This window comes from Urocampus carinirostris, chromosome 4, assembly GCF_059441175.1.
Source record: "Urocampus carinirostris isolate Australia breed hairy pipefish chromosome 4, RoL_Ucar_1.0, whole genome shotgun sequence".
Lineage (NCBI taxonomy): Eukaryota > Metazoa > Chordata > Actinopteri > Syngnathiformes > Syngnathidae > Urocampus > Urocampus carinirostris.
Genome location: NC_142352.1, coordinates 12,579,864 through 12,598,558, shown reverse-complemented (window position 1 = coordinate 12,598,558; position 18,695 = coordinate 12,579,864). Strand labels below are relative to the sequence as shown.

The 18,695-nt window shown below is 41.4% G+C and overlaps 1 protein-coding gene across 1 annotated transcript in view; it reads right to left on the bottom strand.

Annotated features, from left to right (window-relative positions):
- Positions 1-18,695, bottom strand: part of apba2b (amyloid beta precursor protein binding family A member 2b) — a 97,718-nt gene that overhangs the window by 45,050 nt on the left and 33,973 nt on the right. Inside the window, exons 2-3 of the mRNA XM_088333671.1 lie at positions 12,403-12,881; positions 8,586-9,586 (exon numbers count right to left, since the gene is read on the bottom strand). Coding sequence (XP_088189797.1) covers positions 8,586-9,586; positions 12,403-12,841 — 1,440 coding nt within the window. The 5' untranslated portion in view covers positions 12,842-12,881. The remainder of the gene's footprint in view (positions 1-8,585; positions 9,587-12,402; positions 12,882-18,695) is intronic.

Sequence of the window (18,695 nt, the reverse complement as noted above, 5' to 3'; positions counted from 1 at the left end):
AGTCTGAACTTTGGCCAATCTAGCACCTTTTTATTGTTAGTTTTAAACCATTTCATTGTAGATTCTGCTTTATGTTAAGCACCGTTGTCTGTTAGAAGCCGAACCTGTGCCCTATCCTCAGGTTTCTTGGAGACCCTAACAGATTTTATGCCAGAATCGTCCTGTATTTGGCGCCATGCATCTTCCAATCAACTCTAACGTTCTTCTCAGTCCCTACGGAAGATACAACCCCATAGCAAGAAGCTGCCACCACCATGTTTGACAGTGGGCATGTTTTCAGGGTGATGTGTTACAGTTATGCTAAATGTGAAACTTTGCTTTCAGCCCCAAGAGTTCATATTTGGCCTCATCTGACGAGAGCACTTTGACAGACTGTTACACCTCAGGTGTATATGCATGCAGGTCAACCAATGTGATAATTATTCTCTTGGTTGCTTCTCTGATTAGTTTTCTCCTTGTTTGGGCCGAAACTTTAGTGGGACAGCCAGGTCTTAGTAAGTTTGCAAGTTTTTTTCATTTCCCATGTGTTTTCTCGGTTCTTCTCTGAGCCCATCAGGGGCCAGCTGGATTTAAACTGAAACTTAAATGAATGAATGAAAAAGGGTCGTTTTTAGTTATTCAGGGTGACATTGGATCATTCAGAAATCTTTAGGGAACTTGCGTAGTCAGTTGGTTGAGCTGACCTAACACTTGGCCAAAAATTTTGCAACACCTACTTTTCAACAACGAGTTTCTCGCACTAATATAAAATAACACGGTGAAATAATTACGTTCCATTTCACGGTTGTCTCATGTTGATTTTTAGTAATTAATTTTAGTTTTTTAGCTTTATGTTTGAAACTTGAAAAGTGGCAATGACTACAATATCTGGGGGGCGCAATACTTTTGCTAGGCACTTGTCCCGGACACAATCACACAACAATCACACAAGAAGTATTTTAATTCGCTCCCAGGATCCCTTGATTTTGTTATACACCACTATATTTTTTTCTAAAATCCGTTCATCAGTGGCACAATTGAGCCCCATGCCAATAAATCTGCTTCTCACCAGGAGACCAAAGATGAAAATGGAAATGTGACATTCAACAGGCCTTGTTGTCGAACGAACTGAGCTGAAACTAATCAGTACGAGTACCCTTCTTTGCAAAATGAAAGATAAAAACCTGATTAGTATTCAGTGTGTTTCTGTAACTCACTTGCGCAAACAGTTTATGAAATTTTGTACTATTTGTTGTGATGTGGTGCAGAAATTTAGCTCAACAGAACTCTATACATACCAAAAAAATATGTGGCATACACATCTTTCTCAAGTGATATTTTTACTGATTGCATATAACAAAAAAAGTTGTTCCTCAGGGAGTACCTACACAGTTTTAGTCAATTGTAATGGGGGTATTATAGGTGCTAACTGAATGCTGTGTGTTTCGAGTTGCCATATGGTCCAACAAACTGGCTAAAAACAGGACGCGTACCTTACTATATTTGTTTGCAACGTTTATGCTATTGTTTAAAAGCGACTCAAGGAAGCAAGGTTTTGGGTCCTCTGAGGAGAGTGATGAGCAACAAGAGTGTCGTCATTTGTTTTCAAACATTACCCTGAACCTAGACAAATGTAATATCACCCATAGTGACTCGGTCAAAAATCTAGGTGTTATATTTGATCCTAATCTGTCGTTTCAGTTACATGTGAAAAATATTACTAGAATAGCTTTCTACCACCTCCGTAATATTGCGAAGATTCGTTCAATGCTGTCCCAATCAGATGCAGAGATTTTAATTCATGCGTTTATTACTTCTCGGCTTGATTACTGTAATGTATTGCTTTCTGGTCTCCCGATGTCTAGCATTAAAAGTTTGCAGCTGGTTCAGAATGCGGCAGCTAGACTTTTGACTAAGACTAAAAAGTTTGAGCATATTACACCTGTATTGGCCAACTTGCACTGGCTCCCAGTCCACTTAAGATGTGACTTTAAGGTTCTCTTATTAACATATAAATGTTTGCATGGGCTTGCACCCTCTTATCTCTCTGATTTGATTTCCCCCTATGTTCCTGCACGGAGTCTGCGCTCGGAAAATGCCGGTCTACTTGTGATTCCGAGAGCCAAGAAGTCTGCGGGCTCGAGAGCGTTCTCCATCCGGGCCCCGGTGTTGTGGAATGCCCTGCCTCTGGAGATAAGATCTGCAACCTCAACGGAAGTTTTTAAATTGAGGCTTAAGACACACTTCCTTTCCAAAGCATATGATTGATGCCCACCTCGTATTCTGTTTTGTCCTGTCTTTTTCTGAGGCCTGCCTGGCTGATACGAAGGAGAAGGATGATTTGGGATGGGTCAGCGGACCGGGGTCTGACCTGCAGCATGTCAACCCCTGCATTTACCAGCTGGCGTCGTCGTTGATGTCATGCTCTTTCCGGACATTTTCAACATCTTACCTAGTGTTTACTATTCTGTGTACAGTAATGCTAATTGTAATTCACCCTGTTCAATCCTGGAAGGGGGATTACCACATGTGAGGTCCTTTCTCAAGGTTTCTCTTTTCTCCTCACACTGAGGTTTTTGAGTTTTTTCTTGCCCGCATGCTGGTTTGCTAGTTTAAGATCAGGTAATTGTGTAATTTTGTAACTGTAATCCTGTGCAGTCCTTTGAGACATTTTTGTGATTAAGGGCTATATAAATAAATTTGACTTGACTTGACTTGACTTGAGTATGAGTATGAATGTTAAGAGGGGACTGTATGAGAGTGTGATTGTGCCGACTGTGTTGTATGGTGCAGAGCCTTGGAGCTTGAACACAGATTTGAGAAGGAAATTAAATGTTTTTGAGATGAAGTGTTTGAGGACTATGTTAGGAGTGACAAGATTGGATAGATTGAGAAATGAAATTGTGAGAGACAGAACTGGAGTAGTAGTGGAACTGAGCAAGCGTGTGGATAAGAGAGTACTTGGTTGATTTGGACTCATGGAGAGGATGGATGAGGAGCGAATGTTGAAGAGGATCTAGAGACGTGCACTTGAGGAAAGAGGTTTAAATGTAGTGGAAGCTAGAGCTTTTGTTGGTGATAGGAATGAGTGGAAAGGTGTTGTGAAAGGATTGTGGGATGTTTGGACGCGTTCTAAGGGATGGGCAGGGCACCTGTATGATGCTGCAGGGGTAAACCAGTAAAAACTGTCGGGCCCTGCTGTTGAACTGAGGAGTGTGTTGTATCACCCTGACCTGAGTGACATGGCCGCTTTCTTGTGTCCTGTTTCATCTGGAAGGACGAAAGCATGACCAACTTGGGAGCTTAACTTGTTTGGGTGTTTGGGCATTTGGGTTGGCCATGGTCAGATTTTGTTTTCGTGTGTTTTTTCCTACTTTTCCCCCTTTTTTAATTTTCTTTGTTTTTGTTTATGTTTTTGTTTTGCTGTCGGTCACCCCTCTCGAGGGATATGACCAGGGTAGATAGATAGATAGATAGATAGATAGATAGATAGATAGATAGATAGATAGATAGTTTAAAAGCTGGCAATGAAACATATTATCTTTCATTTACTGGCTAAATATATTTTTTTCTTTACAAACAATATGTAAATAGGGGAGAGTAGGGTAAGTCCTGACACGTTTTACTTAAAGTGCCTTTTTTAAAAAGGAATTAAAGGAACATATAATTTTGGGATGGTGTTCATCCCTGGTAGCAATTACTTTGGATCTGAAATAAACTGTTTGAGAAATAAAGCTATAGAACAAAAAGTGGCCATGAGTCAGAATACAGTGGGTGTAAATTGTGCCGTTGACAACTGAAGTAAAACCGATCATTATAATCTCACAAACGATATAATGCTATATAAAAGCCAGACAAATTCAATGCAAAAGTACAGGTTTAATGTTTATTTAAAGTTTTAACTTCATCAAAAGTCAATTTGCTTCAACAGGGCCTAGCGCCACATGAAAACATGCTTAAAACGAAATAAAAATGAAAGATTCAGCCAACTAATAGACATTCCACTTGTCAATGCTACAGGGGAATGCTAACTTATGCTCTCTTCTGGCTGTACCACCAAGCTTTTGGGGCGTGGGCAGTTTCTTGAGCACATCACCTCTTGTGAAGACCCCTTCATCATTTTCTCAAAATGTGAAGATGGCCTTCAACATTCTCCACTATTTCATTTTCGACCATTGGGACAGAACCAAAAAAAGTCATAACATATAATGTTACATAAAGTATAGTTCAAAGGGATTTTTCGAGCTTTTTTTGTCACGGTTGCCATGGCGCCCAATTGGCCCCTGCCGTGCGGCGCCAGCTTCTGTCACGGTTGCCATGGCGCCCAATTGGCCCAGGCCGTAGGTACCAGCTGGAGCTTGTTGACAGATTGGCTCCCTGTCAGTATTTAAACTCTGTCCAGTCAGCCCCTTTTGTCGGTCCGTCTGCGAATCTCCGTTTTTACACAGCAAGCCCCTTTTTCGCCTGTCCTGTATTTTTACTCTTGTTTTTTTCCTGCTATGATTTGTTTGATCTCGACCACGGCTCCTCTCCTCTCCTGGTTTTCGACTTTTTCCGTTCAACCCATTCCCCGCGACCAACGATCTCCGGATCCAGCTTGCGCTCCTTTCTCTTCTCCCAAATAAAACTGTGAGTAACGTTACGCGAGTGGGTCCTGTTTCCTGTTCTGGTCTTGACAGTTTTTACACGGTGGTGGGTCATTTCGACCCGAGGACAACAGGAGAGTGATGTACTCACAAAAATGACACAAAAAAGGCACAGAAAATGCACTTTTGTTTTGAAATCAAAAATCACATGAAAATTGCAATACTGGTCTGAAAAATAGCAATTAGGTTTTTTCCAAAATCGTGCAGCCATGATTTGAACGAAGGGTGAAATAACACCATATTACTTTAATATCCCCCAAAATACCATTGTATATTATATGAGAACACACAGATGGATAGGTGTGTGTAGGTGTTTATGTGTCACCTTGTGTTCGCGTGTATGATGAAGTAATAGTTGCAAAATGATGTGACCTACTTCCTGGCTTCAATTGAGCCCCCACACATGGAACACGCAACCCTATTTACACATGCTCAAGCTATCAGATTTACAGTGAGAGAGCATCTGTGTGGTGCATGTACCCACAGAGAATGATTGTGCTTTATATGCAAGGTTGGGTAGGGTTACTTTAACTGGATTACTTTCAATTACTTTTGGATTACTCCAATACCAAATATGCTAATAAAAGACAAAAGAAACTAAATATGAATGACAAGACTAAATTTTGTGCAGGCTTGGGGAGTAACGGAATACATGGAACGGCAAAAATGATGTTGGCAAGCTGTTTGGATTTATTTTCATTTTGTTTCTGTCGCATTTTATGTTCGTTTTGCCGGAGATCAGAGAGATCAAAGCCAGGTGAGAAAGCTTACCACGTGTTGTGAGTCATCATTTTATTCACATTTTGTTTCTTTTGTCTTTTATTAGCATATTTGGTATTGGAGTAATCCAAAAGTAATTGAAAGTAATCCAGTTAAAGTAACCCTACCCAACTCTGTTTATATGTGCATTTATTCTGCTCTGTCTGAGCACGACACAAGGACAGGGAATGATGAAAGGTATAAGGGGAAGGAGTACATCAAATTTGTGCAAATAAATGAAAAACATCGACCCCCTAACTCACAGACTTGCCCCTGGCCATAGTTTTCATTGTTATATTCCCAAGTAAAAACCTCCACCAGATAAACATGAAAAAGATGTATTATGTATATAATTTGGACACGTCTTTTGAGTACCGTATTTTCCTTACTATAAGCCTTTATTTTTTTCAAAAGCTTACCATGCGCCTTATAATACAGTGCGCCTTATACATGGAACAATATTTAGTCGCAAGGTCTCGGAACTAAGGCAAGCAGCCGTCGACTAGATTTCCCCCCGTAGGAGAAGTAGTCCGTGTTGTATGCTGGGATATATATACCGGTGTTTCATTTCCTAACAAATATGTCAATCATCATTTGAATCGGTCACTATTGGCTAAAGTCATGCAGAGGAGGGTCCTTTTTAGCATTTACAGGCTCGCATAGGCTAAAGCGGGGCAAAAACAAAGCCTGCAGTTGGTCGAAAAAAGATCACAAGTTAGATTGCTCTACGGCGTGGAGAAAACATTTTTTCTAGTCTGTATTTGTTAACAGAAATCGTGGGGCTAAACAGACAGCTAGCAACAAGCAACATACATCGATGCAGAGATGCTTCCCGGCGGATTTTTTCTTTTATTTGTCGGCATTATTGCGTGTTTTAGAGTATGTAAATATTTTACACGGTTGGATACACTACACTCACGGATGTTGCGTATTATTATTGAATGTGATGGCTGCAAGACGACTTTGGTGAGCTACCCCGGCTTTATATTTTCCCAGTATTTTGTTTCAGACTGATCTTGATGTTTCTTTCTGTGATGAGTCTATTTTTGAATTCAATTCAATTCAAAGTGTTTATGGTCAAAAACAACCACGTTTCCCAGCAAAATGAAATGATATGTGGAATGACGCATTTCAGTGATTGGTGATTGGCACAGACACCGTGTCCGCGTGTCTGTCACGTATTTTCTTCTATGCGAGTTGTTGGAATTTAAAGGGGGTAATTCGTTTGACTGAACTATCCGACGGTTTTGTTTACATTCCCACAGTAGCGCCTTATAGTCTGGTGCGCCTTATGTATGGAAAATAAATGACAAAAAACTATTTTTGGGGGGTGGTCCTTATAACCGAAAATACGGTACTTCCTTTCCTGCACTATATGGCTCAACTGCCAAAAGTAGTCTTCTGCCATCCATCAATCCAGCCATTATCTGCACAACTCATCCCCAGTAGGGTCGCGGGGCTGCTGGAGCCCATCCCAGCTATCTTCGGGCAGTGGGCAGCCAGTCGCAGGGCACACAGAGACAGACAACTTACACTTAGGGACAATTTGGACCGGCCAATTAACCTGACACGTATGTTTTTGGAATGTGGGAAGAAACCGGAGTGTCTGGAGGAAACCCACAGAGGCACGGGGAGAACGTGCAAACACGGAGAGGCTGGTAGCTGGATTTGATACCATGACCTCAGAACTGTGCGGCTGAAGCTCAGCCGCCATGCCGCCCGTCTTCTGTCATATACTTTTCACTAGACTATGAAGTGCATGGAATTAAAACAACAGTAAGAGCTACCATATATATTTGTGAATAATCCATGCCAGTGTTGGGCACATTACTTTAAAAAAGTAATTAGTTACAGTTACTCACTACTTCTTCCAAAAATAACTGAGTTAGTAACTGAATTACTGTGTAGTCAAAGTAACTAGTTACAGGGGAAAGTAACTATTTCCAGTCCCTCAAAAAGAAGTTGTTGTATTTCAAATAATTTGACATTTTTTGAGCAGTTTTGTGGAGAGGGATGGGCACCACAAGGCTGTACTTGCCCAAGACACACCACAGAAATGGTTCTCGTACAACCCTAGTGGTCAAGAGATCCAACCAACCAATTAACCAACCATTGTGTTAAAGAATTTTGTAAAATGAAGTGCACCTAACCAGCAAAATTTATCCTGCACTTTAAATCCAGCAAAAACAGTAAACGATATGATATTATAACTATCAACACTGCTGAATTTCAGCAGTAAACCACATAAAGTGGGTTTAATAAATTAATTCTATCACGAGTGGTCCGTTGTAAAATAGGAATTCCGACTCTTTTAAGAGAACCGTCTTTTTCGGCTTGGCTCCCAAATGGCTCTTCAGGTTGTTTTAGTTTTTATTACACGTATTACCATTTATTATGCACTATTCTGAATGACTTAAAAAAAGTAGATCAAAATTAACACTTTAACGTTAACACTGAAAAACACAGGAAAATATTATAAATCTACAAAGAAAAAGATAAAATATTGAAAGATTTAAAACCTTTTTCTTATATTCAATAAATTCAAATTCAAGGGCGCAGAATCCCTGAAAAAAATGAATTTCGGCCAATCATAAGAGGAAAATTTTGTCTCCAAGGGAACCGGCTCTCGATTGATGGGTAGCGGGTTCTCCTCACAGCTGCGATCACTTTGGCCTAATTTTCCTCCTATCACGACCCTCCTTTATCACTATGTAAATACTCCTTGGCACTGTGCTAGTCTGTTGTCTTTTATGTCACTCTTGCATATGTGTATTTTTAATTCATTGTATTGAATCCCTGCTAGCTTTTTACGAATGATAAATACTGCCTGACGAACTCCTGGGACTGTCCCCCTTGCTTTTGGATGTGTTGAGACACCAAACCTTCGCCAGCTTCTTGTACCACGATTGTTTACCTCCCTACCAGGCTTCCTGTGTACCGACCCCAGCACAAATAAAACACCCCTGTTTGCTGTACTTTCATTTTGCTTGGGCATTTTCCAAAGTCTTCTTGACATACCTGGCCTAACACACCCCTAACTATTGGCGATCGAGTAACCATTCCAATTATCCCCTGCATGCAAACGTATTGACTGTATTCCAAAAACATTGCAACCATGGTGACTACATTGTCATTAGTGGCCAATGTGATAAAGCCACAGGGATATTGTTGCTATGTTTAGGTAAAAGTCCCACAGCTTACCTGCTCCTGTTGCCACCTCTGACGGTCTTCTGGGGAATGTGCTTGGTTCTTAAGGCCCCTCTGGAGGTCCAGGTTGTTGTGACGCACGGAAGGAAGGTTTAGAGATTTGGGTCTGCTGTCGTGGCGGTGGGGGGCAGGTGGATAGGTGGCCCCATTGGGCTTGGTGTGAAGGTAGTTGCCTGCGGGCTGGTCTTGTGCCAGTTCTTCCGGGCTTTGATCAGTGCCACTACTGAGGCTCCCCATGCTCATACTCATCTTGATCTCGGCTACTATTTGGTCTATGTCCTCTTCTGCTTCCTCACCCGTCTCGCCCTCGACCACTAAAATCTTACGGCCTCTGAAAGGTGAATCTTGTATGGAGTTACCATTGTCCTCTGAAGCATAGTAGTCATCGGTATAAACCCTCTCATGTCTCTGGTGTTCATCTCCTTCCTCGTCTCCATCCTCATTTGGGCAGTACTCCTCACTTTCTGCATCATCTTCATCCTCCTCAGACGGTCTGCAAATATGTTGGTGCTCGTGACCGTGATGGTCTAAAATGGGTTCTGGCCGCCCGTTGTATATCTGCTCATCTGGATCTTGCTCCACCACTTCACAGCGAACCTCTCCATCGCTCTCAGTCCAGTCCTGCACTCTATGATCGTGCCGGGACGGAGCCTCCTCTCTCCACTCCTCGCCACCCTCTTCATCTCCTTCCCTCCCTGACTCACGCATGCTGTCCTCATCTTCTCTCCACTCTTCCTGAGTTGCATTTTCCTGGTCTTCTTCATCTTCCGCCCACTCCTCTTCTCCGGCCTCACCCTCAGCCTCACCCTCTTCAGTCCAGCCTTCGGCGGCGTCCGGGCACTCGGCATGCCCTTCACTCGGCTGCGTGGCGCAGGCTCGCCTGGGACCATGTTTGCAGTCCCCCTGGCTGCTGCAGTCCATACCTTCCATGTAGCTCTCGTCTTCAGGGCAGTACCGTATGTAGTAAGTTACACCTTCATCTTCCTCTGCCAGTCCTGGATGGGGTAAAATAAGAATGTTTTTATTGTTACAGTTTATGGCTTTCCAAGAATAAGACATTGTAACTTTTTTTCTAATAGATTATGAATGTGTATACTGAAAATAAGCACACTAGTCTCTTGTTAGTAGATGGTAGATTGATGTTACCAATTGAATGTTTTCTTTTCAAATCTCAGTAAAATGTCTCATCTCATCTCATTAGCTGCACCGCTTATCCCCAGTAGGGTTGCCCATCCCAGCAATCATCGGGCAGTGGGCAGGGGACACCCTGAACTGGTTGCCAGCCAATCGCAGGGACACAGGGACAGACACCTCACTCTCTAAGGACAATTTGAACCGGCCAATCCACCTTAAATGCATGTCTTTGGAATGTGGGAGGAAACCGGAGAGCCTGGAGGAAACCCACGCAAGCACGGGGAGAACATACAAACTCCGCACAGGAAGTCCGGTAGCTGGATTTGAACCCACACAGGAGGTTCCAAGACCTTAGAACTGTGCCGCACACTTGCTAACCACTGCGCCGCCGTGCTGCCCTTCAGTAAAATGTATTTCTTAAAATAATGAAACATCTGCTAAATTTGCATGTTTTAAGTCTAAGCTTACCTATTCTAAGATAAGATCTTAAAACAAGCAAACTAAAATGAACCAGGTTTTCTGCCAATTGGGTAAGAGTTTATTTTTGGTAAAGCAGTAAACACAACACTCATTTATTCCAAGAAAGTTTTATTGCAAAAAGCATCCATTATCTCAATATTTTTGGGGGTCACCACAAAGCAAAGTACATCTCGTGTTTGTCTAAACAGCAAAGTAACATCTATATTAGATAATAATGTTATTGTAATAACATTACTTCAAAAAGGGTAGTTTCTTAGCCTCAATGATTAGTGACCGGGAGATGTACCTAGACACTACAGTTGTCCCAATTTAGATTTGACAGACATCTATTTAAAACAGTAATCAAGGATTTTCACACAACAAAATCAAATAAAGCTTAATCGTGCTTAAACCGTGAACAGTTTTGTGTTTTATCTGATACTCATTAAAATTGATTGGGGGATCCCGAGTAGACACGTGGTGCTGAGTTAAGTCAATTCACATTTATTTGTTTAGCCCTTAATCAAAAAATTCTCAACAGACTGCAAAGGCCGCAATTACAACATCGGCTGATTTGTGCTAATTGATATTTACAAAATAGTGGGCATTAAACGCTCCCTGATTTGACACATTAAAACACAAGGCATGCAATTTGTGCATTTGGGTCTTAGTCGGGGACACTGAACCAAATGCGAAATCAACATGCCGTCCTACATTAGGACTGCAGGGTCATTAGAAAAACGTACATTATGTATCAAATAATACATATCTGCTTAATTTGACTTTAAACATATTTTTGAAAGGAGTATCTATAAGAAATGTTCACCAACAGCAATAATAGTCCACCAAGAGAGTTGGTATTTTCCATACTTGTGAAGAGTCATTGTCTGAGTAGCTCGAATACTGAAAATGTGTGAGAAACTCCGGTATAAGTATTCATGACCCACAAGCAAGAGGGTAATATGTTCTTTGGGCAAATCTAAAACATGAGGGTTGCTTGAAAATTAGGATAAAACACAAATTATTGCAAGCTACGTTGTGGGGTTTCGGATTTGACCAACCTTTTTGTAAACAAAATGTATTGTGATGGTTTGACAAAGCCAAACTTCACAGTTTCACAGGTTTATGAATAAACATGAATTTATTAGATTCTGGTTGGTTGTTGCGATACTTGGCCTTACTTCAGCCATGCTCTTGTACACTTGTCGTCATAATTGACCCAAAAATGCTAAGAAACTCAGATTAGCCCATTTAAATCCAGTAAAACCCCGCTACTTTGCGCCTTGGGTATTGCTGATTCACTGCTTCACGCATTTTAAATTGAATTGTCTTTATCGTCAATGATATCAAATCATATTGTGCTTTGTATTCTGCAGCAGGCAGCAGACAGCAAATGCTATCACGGGGGCAGGTTCTATGTGTGTTTGTGTGCATGACTGTGATAGGCTGTGATAGGCTCGTGTATTCTGTCAGTGAAAGTTCAGGGCGGGGGGGCAGGTCAATGGGTCGACCCAAAACATACGGCTAACAACAGCTAACTTTTAGCGGCTAGTTAAATTTAAAAAAAAAAAAATCATCCAGTAATTGTATTCTGAGGAAGGTCAGAAGAGTGGTCATCACCATTCGGTTCTCCGTGGATTATTGTCTGGTTTGGGAAGCCACTGAGGCGGTGTCAGGAGAGAAGGTAGCAGAGCGGTGCTGCAGGTCTAGCCTATTACTATGGCTAGGCTTTGTAGAAACTCTTACAAGGTACCCCTGCCTAGCGTGCATGTCATCAACAACAGATCCATTACTCATGAAACGGATTACCTGGAGCTACAACTCATGGAAAACCGCTATATTCAGGGCCATAGTACTTTAACCATCGCAGAGACTTGGCTCAGTCTGAGGATACCCGATGCTAGCGCGTAGCTAGCCAGCCGCTTTCTAAATTGCTTTCTTACACTGAAAGGATAAACTTTCCAATATCATTGTAGTTTTGTATAATGACAATAAAGAGCATCCATTTAACTGCCATTATGTGTTCTGTTTTTATTTGTAGAACTACAGTTGTTATTTTGTTTACGTTGTATACTCTCAGTCCAATAAGGACGCCATCTCGAGGTAAGTTTGACTACTACTTTACGGTTTTTCTCGTTTCGAGGGGCGTTCTGGCCCCATTAACCGCAATAACCTAGGGATTATTCTAATCGAAAACCGCTTTTAACGATCAACTCACCGTCATCATAGTCTTCCTCTTCCTCAGAGGTGTTGTTTATGTAGTCAGAACAGGAGTCATCCTCCAGGCTGTCAGCACCGTCATGAAAACCAGCCTGGTTGTGGTTTTCTTGCTCGTGTTGCGGCGTCGAGGGTGTTGTTATTCTCTGGTCCTCTAAGTTTTTGTCGGCTTGATCGTTGTACTGCCTTAGTTCTAAATCAGCATCCACGTCCACTTCTGGACAGCTAGGAACCTCCTCCTCACACTGCTGGGAGGAAAAAGCTGCCTTACATGTTCGGGGAAGCGGCTTGGGGACGTGAGATTCTTTGGGGTAGCGAGTCGGCCGCTGCCGAGGATGGATGGCTTTTGATTCACACGATTCAGAGTGATGAGCTGTGGGACAGGATGTGGCCACTGGAGAAGCCGTGCCGTGGGTGCCTGGCCTATTCCTTTGAGCCATGATGTGTGGTTTACAGTGAGTGCATTGTTATGGTTTACTCCTGGCAGAAAAAACAAACAGATACAAACTGTTAGAAAATGGCCATTCAGAAAGTCATATACAGACAGACGGACGTAAAGACGGACGGGCGGACAGACGGACGGACGTACAGACAGACAGATGAAGAGACAGACGGGCGGATGGACAGACGGACGTACAGTCAGACAGACGGACGTACAGTCAGACAGACAGACGTACAGTCAGTCAGACGGACGGACGAACGGACGGAAGGACAGACAGACAGGATTAGGGCTGCATGATTAACCGAAATCTAATCGATATCGGGATGTGACGTAGTGCGATAGGATAGGATTCATAGTTCCAGTTTGTTATTTGAGTGACAGAGTGTTCGGCCAACGAGGAACCATGTATCGTGGTTTAAGACAGCTGGCCAATCAGAAGCAGGTTTTAATAGCACCAGCTAATAAAGGCGTGGCAAAGTTTGCAAGACGTGTGTGCACGACTTTGATAGGCTGGTTTAAGCTGCCAGTCATTCATGCAGCCTTTGCACAAATGGCCATGAAAACAAACGCCACAGGTTGTAGCTTTAGTGGTTGTTCGATTAAAAATAAATTGATTAATTAAATTGGACGGATAATCGCAAGTAAAAGCTGATCACCTGCGGGTTCTCCCCTGATTTTTAAGGCGTCCTGAAATCGACTGAGGCAACGTCGGAAGGTAAAGCTAAGAGCTAGGCTAGCAACTTTTAAGACACTCCTGCCGAACGCCTGATCCATTACCCATGAAACGGATGACTTGGAGCTACTACTGGTGGAAAACCACTACATTTGTGACTTTTGTATTTAAATCATCACAAAGACCTAGCAGAAGTCGCGGGGACCCGACTATAGCGTGTAGCTTGGCAGCCGCTCTCTTAATCGCTTTCTTACACTGCAAGGAATAGCCATCCAATTTTGTTGTCCTTTTGTATAAGACCATTTATTCAACTGCAATTCTGTTTTTATTTGTACATCTATATTTGATATTTTGTTACTCTTTCTCTAATTACGTCATGTCAAGTTATGTTTGCATGTCACTATGTATATGTTCTCCCCAAAAACCAAAACCTAGCAAAGAAAATGCACTTTTCTTTTAAAATTGAAAATCACATCGAAATTGAAATTTAGGTCTGAAAAATAGGATTTTTTTTTTCCCAAAATCATGAAGCCCTAGACAACACTGTCTAAAAAATAGAACCATATAATAGAGTTCTTTATTTTCTGTAATGCAGAGGACGGCAAACTCTGAACCCGCAAACGCTAAACCGCGAAGTAGCGAGGTCCCACTGTAATACACTATAATATAATATAATATAATATAATATAATATAATATGATATGATATGATATGATATGATATGATATGATATAATATAATATAATTTAATATAATATAATATAATATAATATAATATAATATAATATAATATAATATAATATAATATAATATAATATAATATAATATAATATAATATAATGTGGGCAGCACGGCGGCACAGTGGTTAGCGCATGTGCGGCACAGTTTATGTCATGGGAACCTCCTGCGTCGGTTCAAATCCAGCTCCAGACTTCCTGTGCGGAGTTTGTATGTTCTCCCCGTGCTTGCGTGGGTTTCCTCCGGGCACTCCGGTTTCCTCCCACATTCCAAAAACATGCATTTCAGGTGAATTGGCCGGTCCAAATTGCCTCTAGGTGTGAATGAGCGAGTGAGTTGTCTGTCCCTGTGTGCCCTGCGATTGGCTGGCAACCAGTTCAGGGTATCCCCTACCCACTGCCTGGAGATGGCTGGGATGGGCTCCAGCCCCCCGCGACCCTAATGAGGATAAGCGGTACGGCTAATGAGATGAGATGAGATAATATAATATAATATAATATAATATAATATAATATAATATAATATATAAATACACTTAACACATTTTTTTGGGGGGGAAATAGCATCCTCAATGCAATTGACAATTATAAACGTCAAAGAACATGTGATTGAATGAGAGAAGAAAATGTGGAGTTTCTTTAAAAACCTAAAATCAAATTGCATTCGATGGCATGCACGTGAAGCAGCATGACATCCTACTAGCCGTTTTATCAATGTCACCAATCCTTCTCCAGCTTTCCATCACTGTTCTGTCATCTCTCATCAGTGTCTCGTTGACACTTTCCACACTCGTGCTCCTTCATTTCAATGACAATCCCTTGTGTGTAGATGAAATAATCGATGATGGCACAGCCATTTCCATACAAGTAACAACATAAAGACGACACAGTTAAAACCCTCAAACTTGAAATCATTGCATTTGGACATCAGGGTTTTTAATAACTGAGTAGTTCAAAAGCAGTAATTAGTTCAATTATGAATAATGCATGGCTGTAACTGCTGTTGACTAAATGTGCAATGGTAAACAATGGAAAACGTGACAATAGAAAAATGCTCTAAACCAGTAGCACTGCAAAAGTACTACAGACATACTACTAATATAATACTATGGAAATACTACATATCTGTCAACCTGTACGTTTTTGCCGTACAAAGTACGTTTATTATGCATTTTAAGACGTACAAGAAAATCTGTACAGAAAAACGCAAATTTGTCAATTATGGGTACCATCCGGTGTACACCGACTATGACGAAACGGCAAATCAATCAAGACAAACGAGTTCGAGTTGTGTAGTGAAAGGAAGTCCGTCTCTTTTTAGAGAACCGGCCTTTACGGCTCAACTCATTAGAGAGAGCCGGCTCTCAAACGGCTCACTTGCTTTGATGCATTATATTACGAATTATTATGTTGTATAAAGAAGTTAAGAAAAAAAGGAAGGAAGTATAAAAGGAGAGAATGAAAAAAGACAGGTTTGTGCTGATCCATTTAATCAGTAATTTAATGCAAAAAATGAACTAATAATTGTAATAAGAAAATGTATTATTCTACTTCATTATATTTGCATGTATTTTTTCCTTCTAAAGTGAACGTCCAAGCTACTTAATTTTTTAACTTTTTCATAATAAACCTCATTCATATCTCACAACGAAATGTTAATTAACAATATATATGATATAAGGAAACACATGTACAATATAACATGTTAAACTCCATAAATAAACACGTTTGAAAAAAAAAAATATGGTGTAAGATTATTTTGTATTTTGTAAGGGAAAAAACAACATTTTGTAAGGGCATGGAGCCGTGGAGGTTGACCACTTATGAAAAAATACAAAAATACTAAAAAAAACTACAAAAAATACTGTAGAAGTACTAATAAGCTAATATCAAATTTAGTGTTTCAAACAAGGACCTAAAAATCATTTGTTAAATCAAAACCAATCGTATGAAACTAAACTATTAAAAAACAATTATAAGGAAATAAAACAGATAGATATGTCATGATTACTGATGCGAGGCACCTGTGCCCGTTCCTTTGGCGCCAACTTCCCTGGTCGCTGATTGGCTCCCTGACTCTTTTTAAACTCCGGTTTTCCAAAAGGAAACAGTCAGACCATCTGCGAACCTATGCTCTCAGCTAGGCAAGCTTTGTACTCTCCGACATTATCCTGCCCCTTTTTCCTGCCTGATACCTGTTGCCGACCTTTTTCTGGACCCGTTTCTGCTTTTGCTCCCCCGTCCTGGCCATCGACCTGTTGTCTCGCTGTCAACGACTACCCTCCCTCGACACAGAAGTGCCACTTCCTACCATCCGCTACCCGTGACCGACGATCATCAGATCGTGGATGCGAGCACCGCTCACTTTCCTAATGAAAACTGAGTAAAAGGAAAGCTATCGGGTCCTGTCCCCGTTCCTGGCATGTGACAAAATAGATATCGGCATGGAAACTGATTCATATACGAAAGCATTGGATACTTACATCCTGGGATCGGCCCTATGGCCAAATCTTTGAACCCAATGCTGCCCGGATCTTCATTTACAGAAAATACTATCACTATTAAACCAGACCAGTGAAGAAGACGAATCCCCTACCTGAGTTCCAGAAATGGGATGCGGTGTACAAGAGCACCAAGAGCTCAGTGTTGACTCCCTCGGCTTTCTCCTTGCTCCTCCCTTCCCCCCAGCAGCCGCTACACTGCATGCACCTCACTTGACTCCACCCGCCCTTTTTCTTCATAGCACATTCTAACATCGGCTTGTTGAAGCGCAGCCCCTCCTCAGCACAGAGGAAGGATCAGTTACTATGGGTAACTGCATCTCAGGGGCGGGGACGGCTTCCCTTTGACCTCTTCTTTGTTGGATTCCAATATTGAGAAGCTGTTGTATACGGAGTGATTTTTTTACCTATTTGAAGCATGAGCGGGAATTCTTTGGTTTAATGTTTCTAAACTGCTAGGTCGGGAACTGAAAGTGAGTCGCAAGCCTTTGCTGTCAGGACCAGAACAGAAACAGGACCCATATGCGTAGTGTTTATGTAAAGTAAGCTACTTTTAGTTACAGTGGAACCTCGGTTTTCCAACGCCTCTCAGTTCGAACGAATCGGTTCTCGACCAAAAATTTCGAGAAATTCTTGCTTCGCTTTTCGTTCAAAAAATCGGAGTTCGAACGCCGGTACGCTAGGGGCGATGCTGAGCGGCGTACGGGTGTAGATTGCCCCCACCCCTCGTGAAGAACTGTTGTCACGTGAGCGCGCACTTCTTTTTGCTTTCGTTTTTAATATCGGTGAACGCAGTGTTTTAACCCCTAATTATGCCTTGGAAGAAGGTCGGTGCAAGCAGCAAAGTTGCTACAGGTGAAAGAAGAAGAGTAGTGCGTACAACTAGAAGAAATAATAGCAAAATATGAAGAAGATGTGCGAGTTTTCCTTCTTTCGAGGGAATAGAGCATGGCTTCTGCAGACTACCACAAAGGTAAGAAATCCTATTCATAAATCTTTTCTTTATCCTTTAACCGCTCACCACTTGTTGTGGAGACCCGGGTGCTAAATGACGTGTAAACGACCTGATTTTTTTATTTTTACACGTTCATGTTAGCGTAATCTTTCGTACGGAAGATTAGCCTGGGTTAGCTTCATGTTTACGTTCGTGGTAAACACTAAGGGTGTTGGAATGGATTAAAACGATTTTACATTACTTTTAATGGGAAAAACGATTTTCGGTGATGAACCAAATAGGTTTTCGAACAGGGTTCTGGAACGGATTATGGTTGAGAACCGAGGTTCCACTGTATTGTGTATTTCTCAGACTCCTATGTTACAAATTAACTTGCTACGAATTTAACCTTTTTTTCTATCTTTAATACACAAGTAATCATTCACACACACACACATAGTCACATTCAAAGATCCACGTTTTTCAGTCGTTTTCTATTGTATGTACCGTAAATTCCGGACTATAAGCCGCTACTTTTTTCCCAAATGTTCAGCCCTGCGGCTTATTCAGTGAAGCGGCCAATTTATGTAATTTTTCCAACGGCCACCAGCGGCACACGAGTACAAAAGGTAAGATTTAGACCGGTGGAATTGTGCGCCGAGGTAGACTGCATCTGCATCCTCTTAGTTTACGTTCGAATTGTCCGTATGACAAAGGTTCATTCCGTTTATGAGGAGAACGCCCTTGATGGCGACAGTTAAAATGAGAAAGCTGAAGATGGTTTAACGTGAACTTCGCAATTGCGGTACGGCTTTTTTGAACAGCTGCGCTTTATGCGTTGCGAGCGTGTTAGGAGTAGTGTGGTGGTATCTTTCACAGGCACGGTTTGGGATCAAAGTTATATTATTATTATTAAAGCTTTGAAAACTCTCTCGGTGTACCGTCTTTCTTTGTAAATATGTGTAACCATGTATAATATGTATTTGCAACTGTATATTTTTGTAATG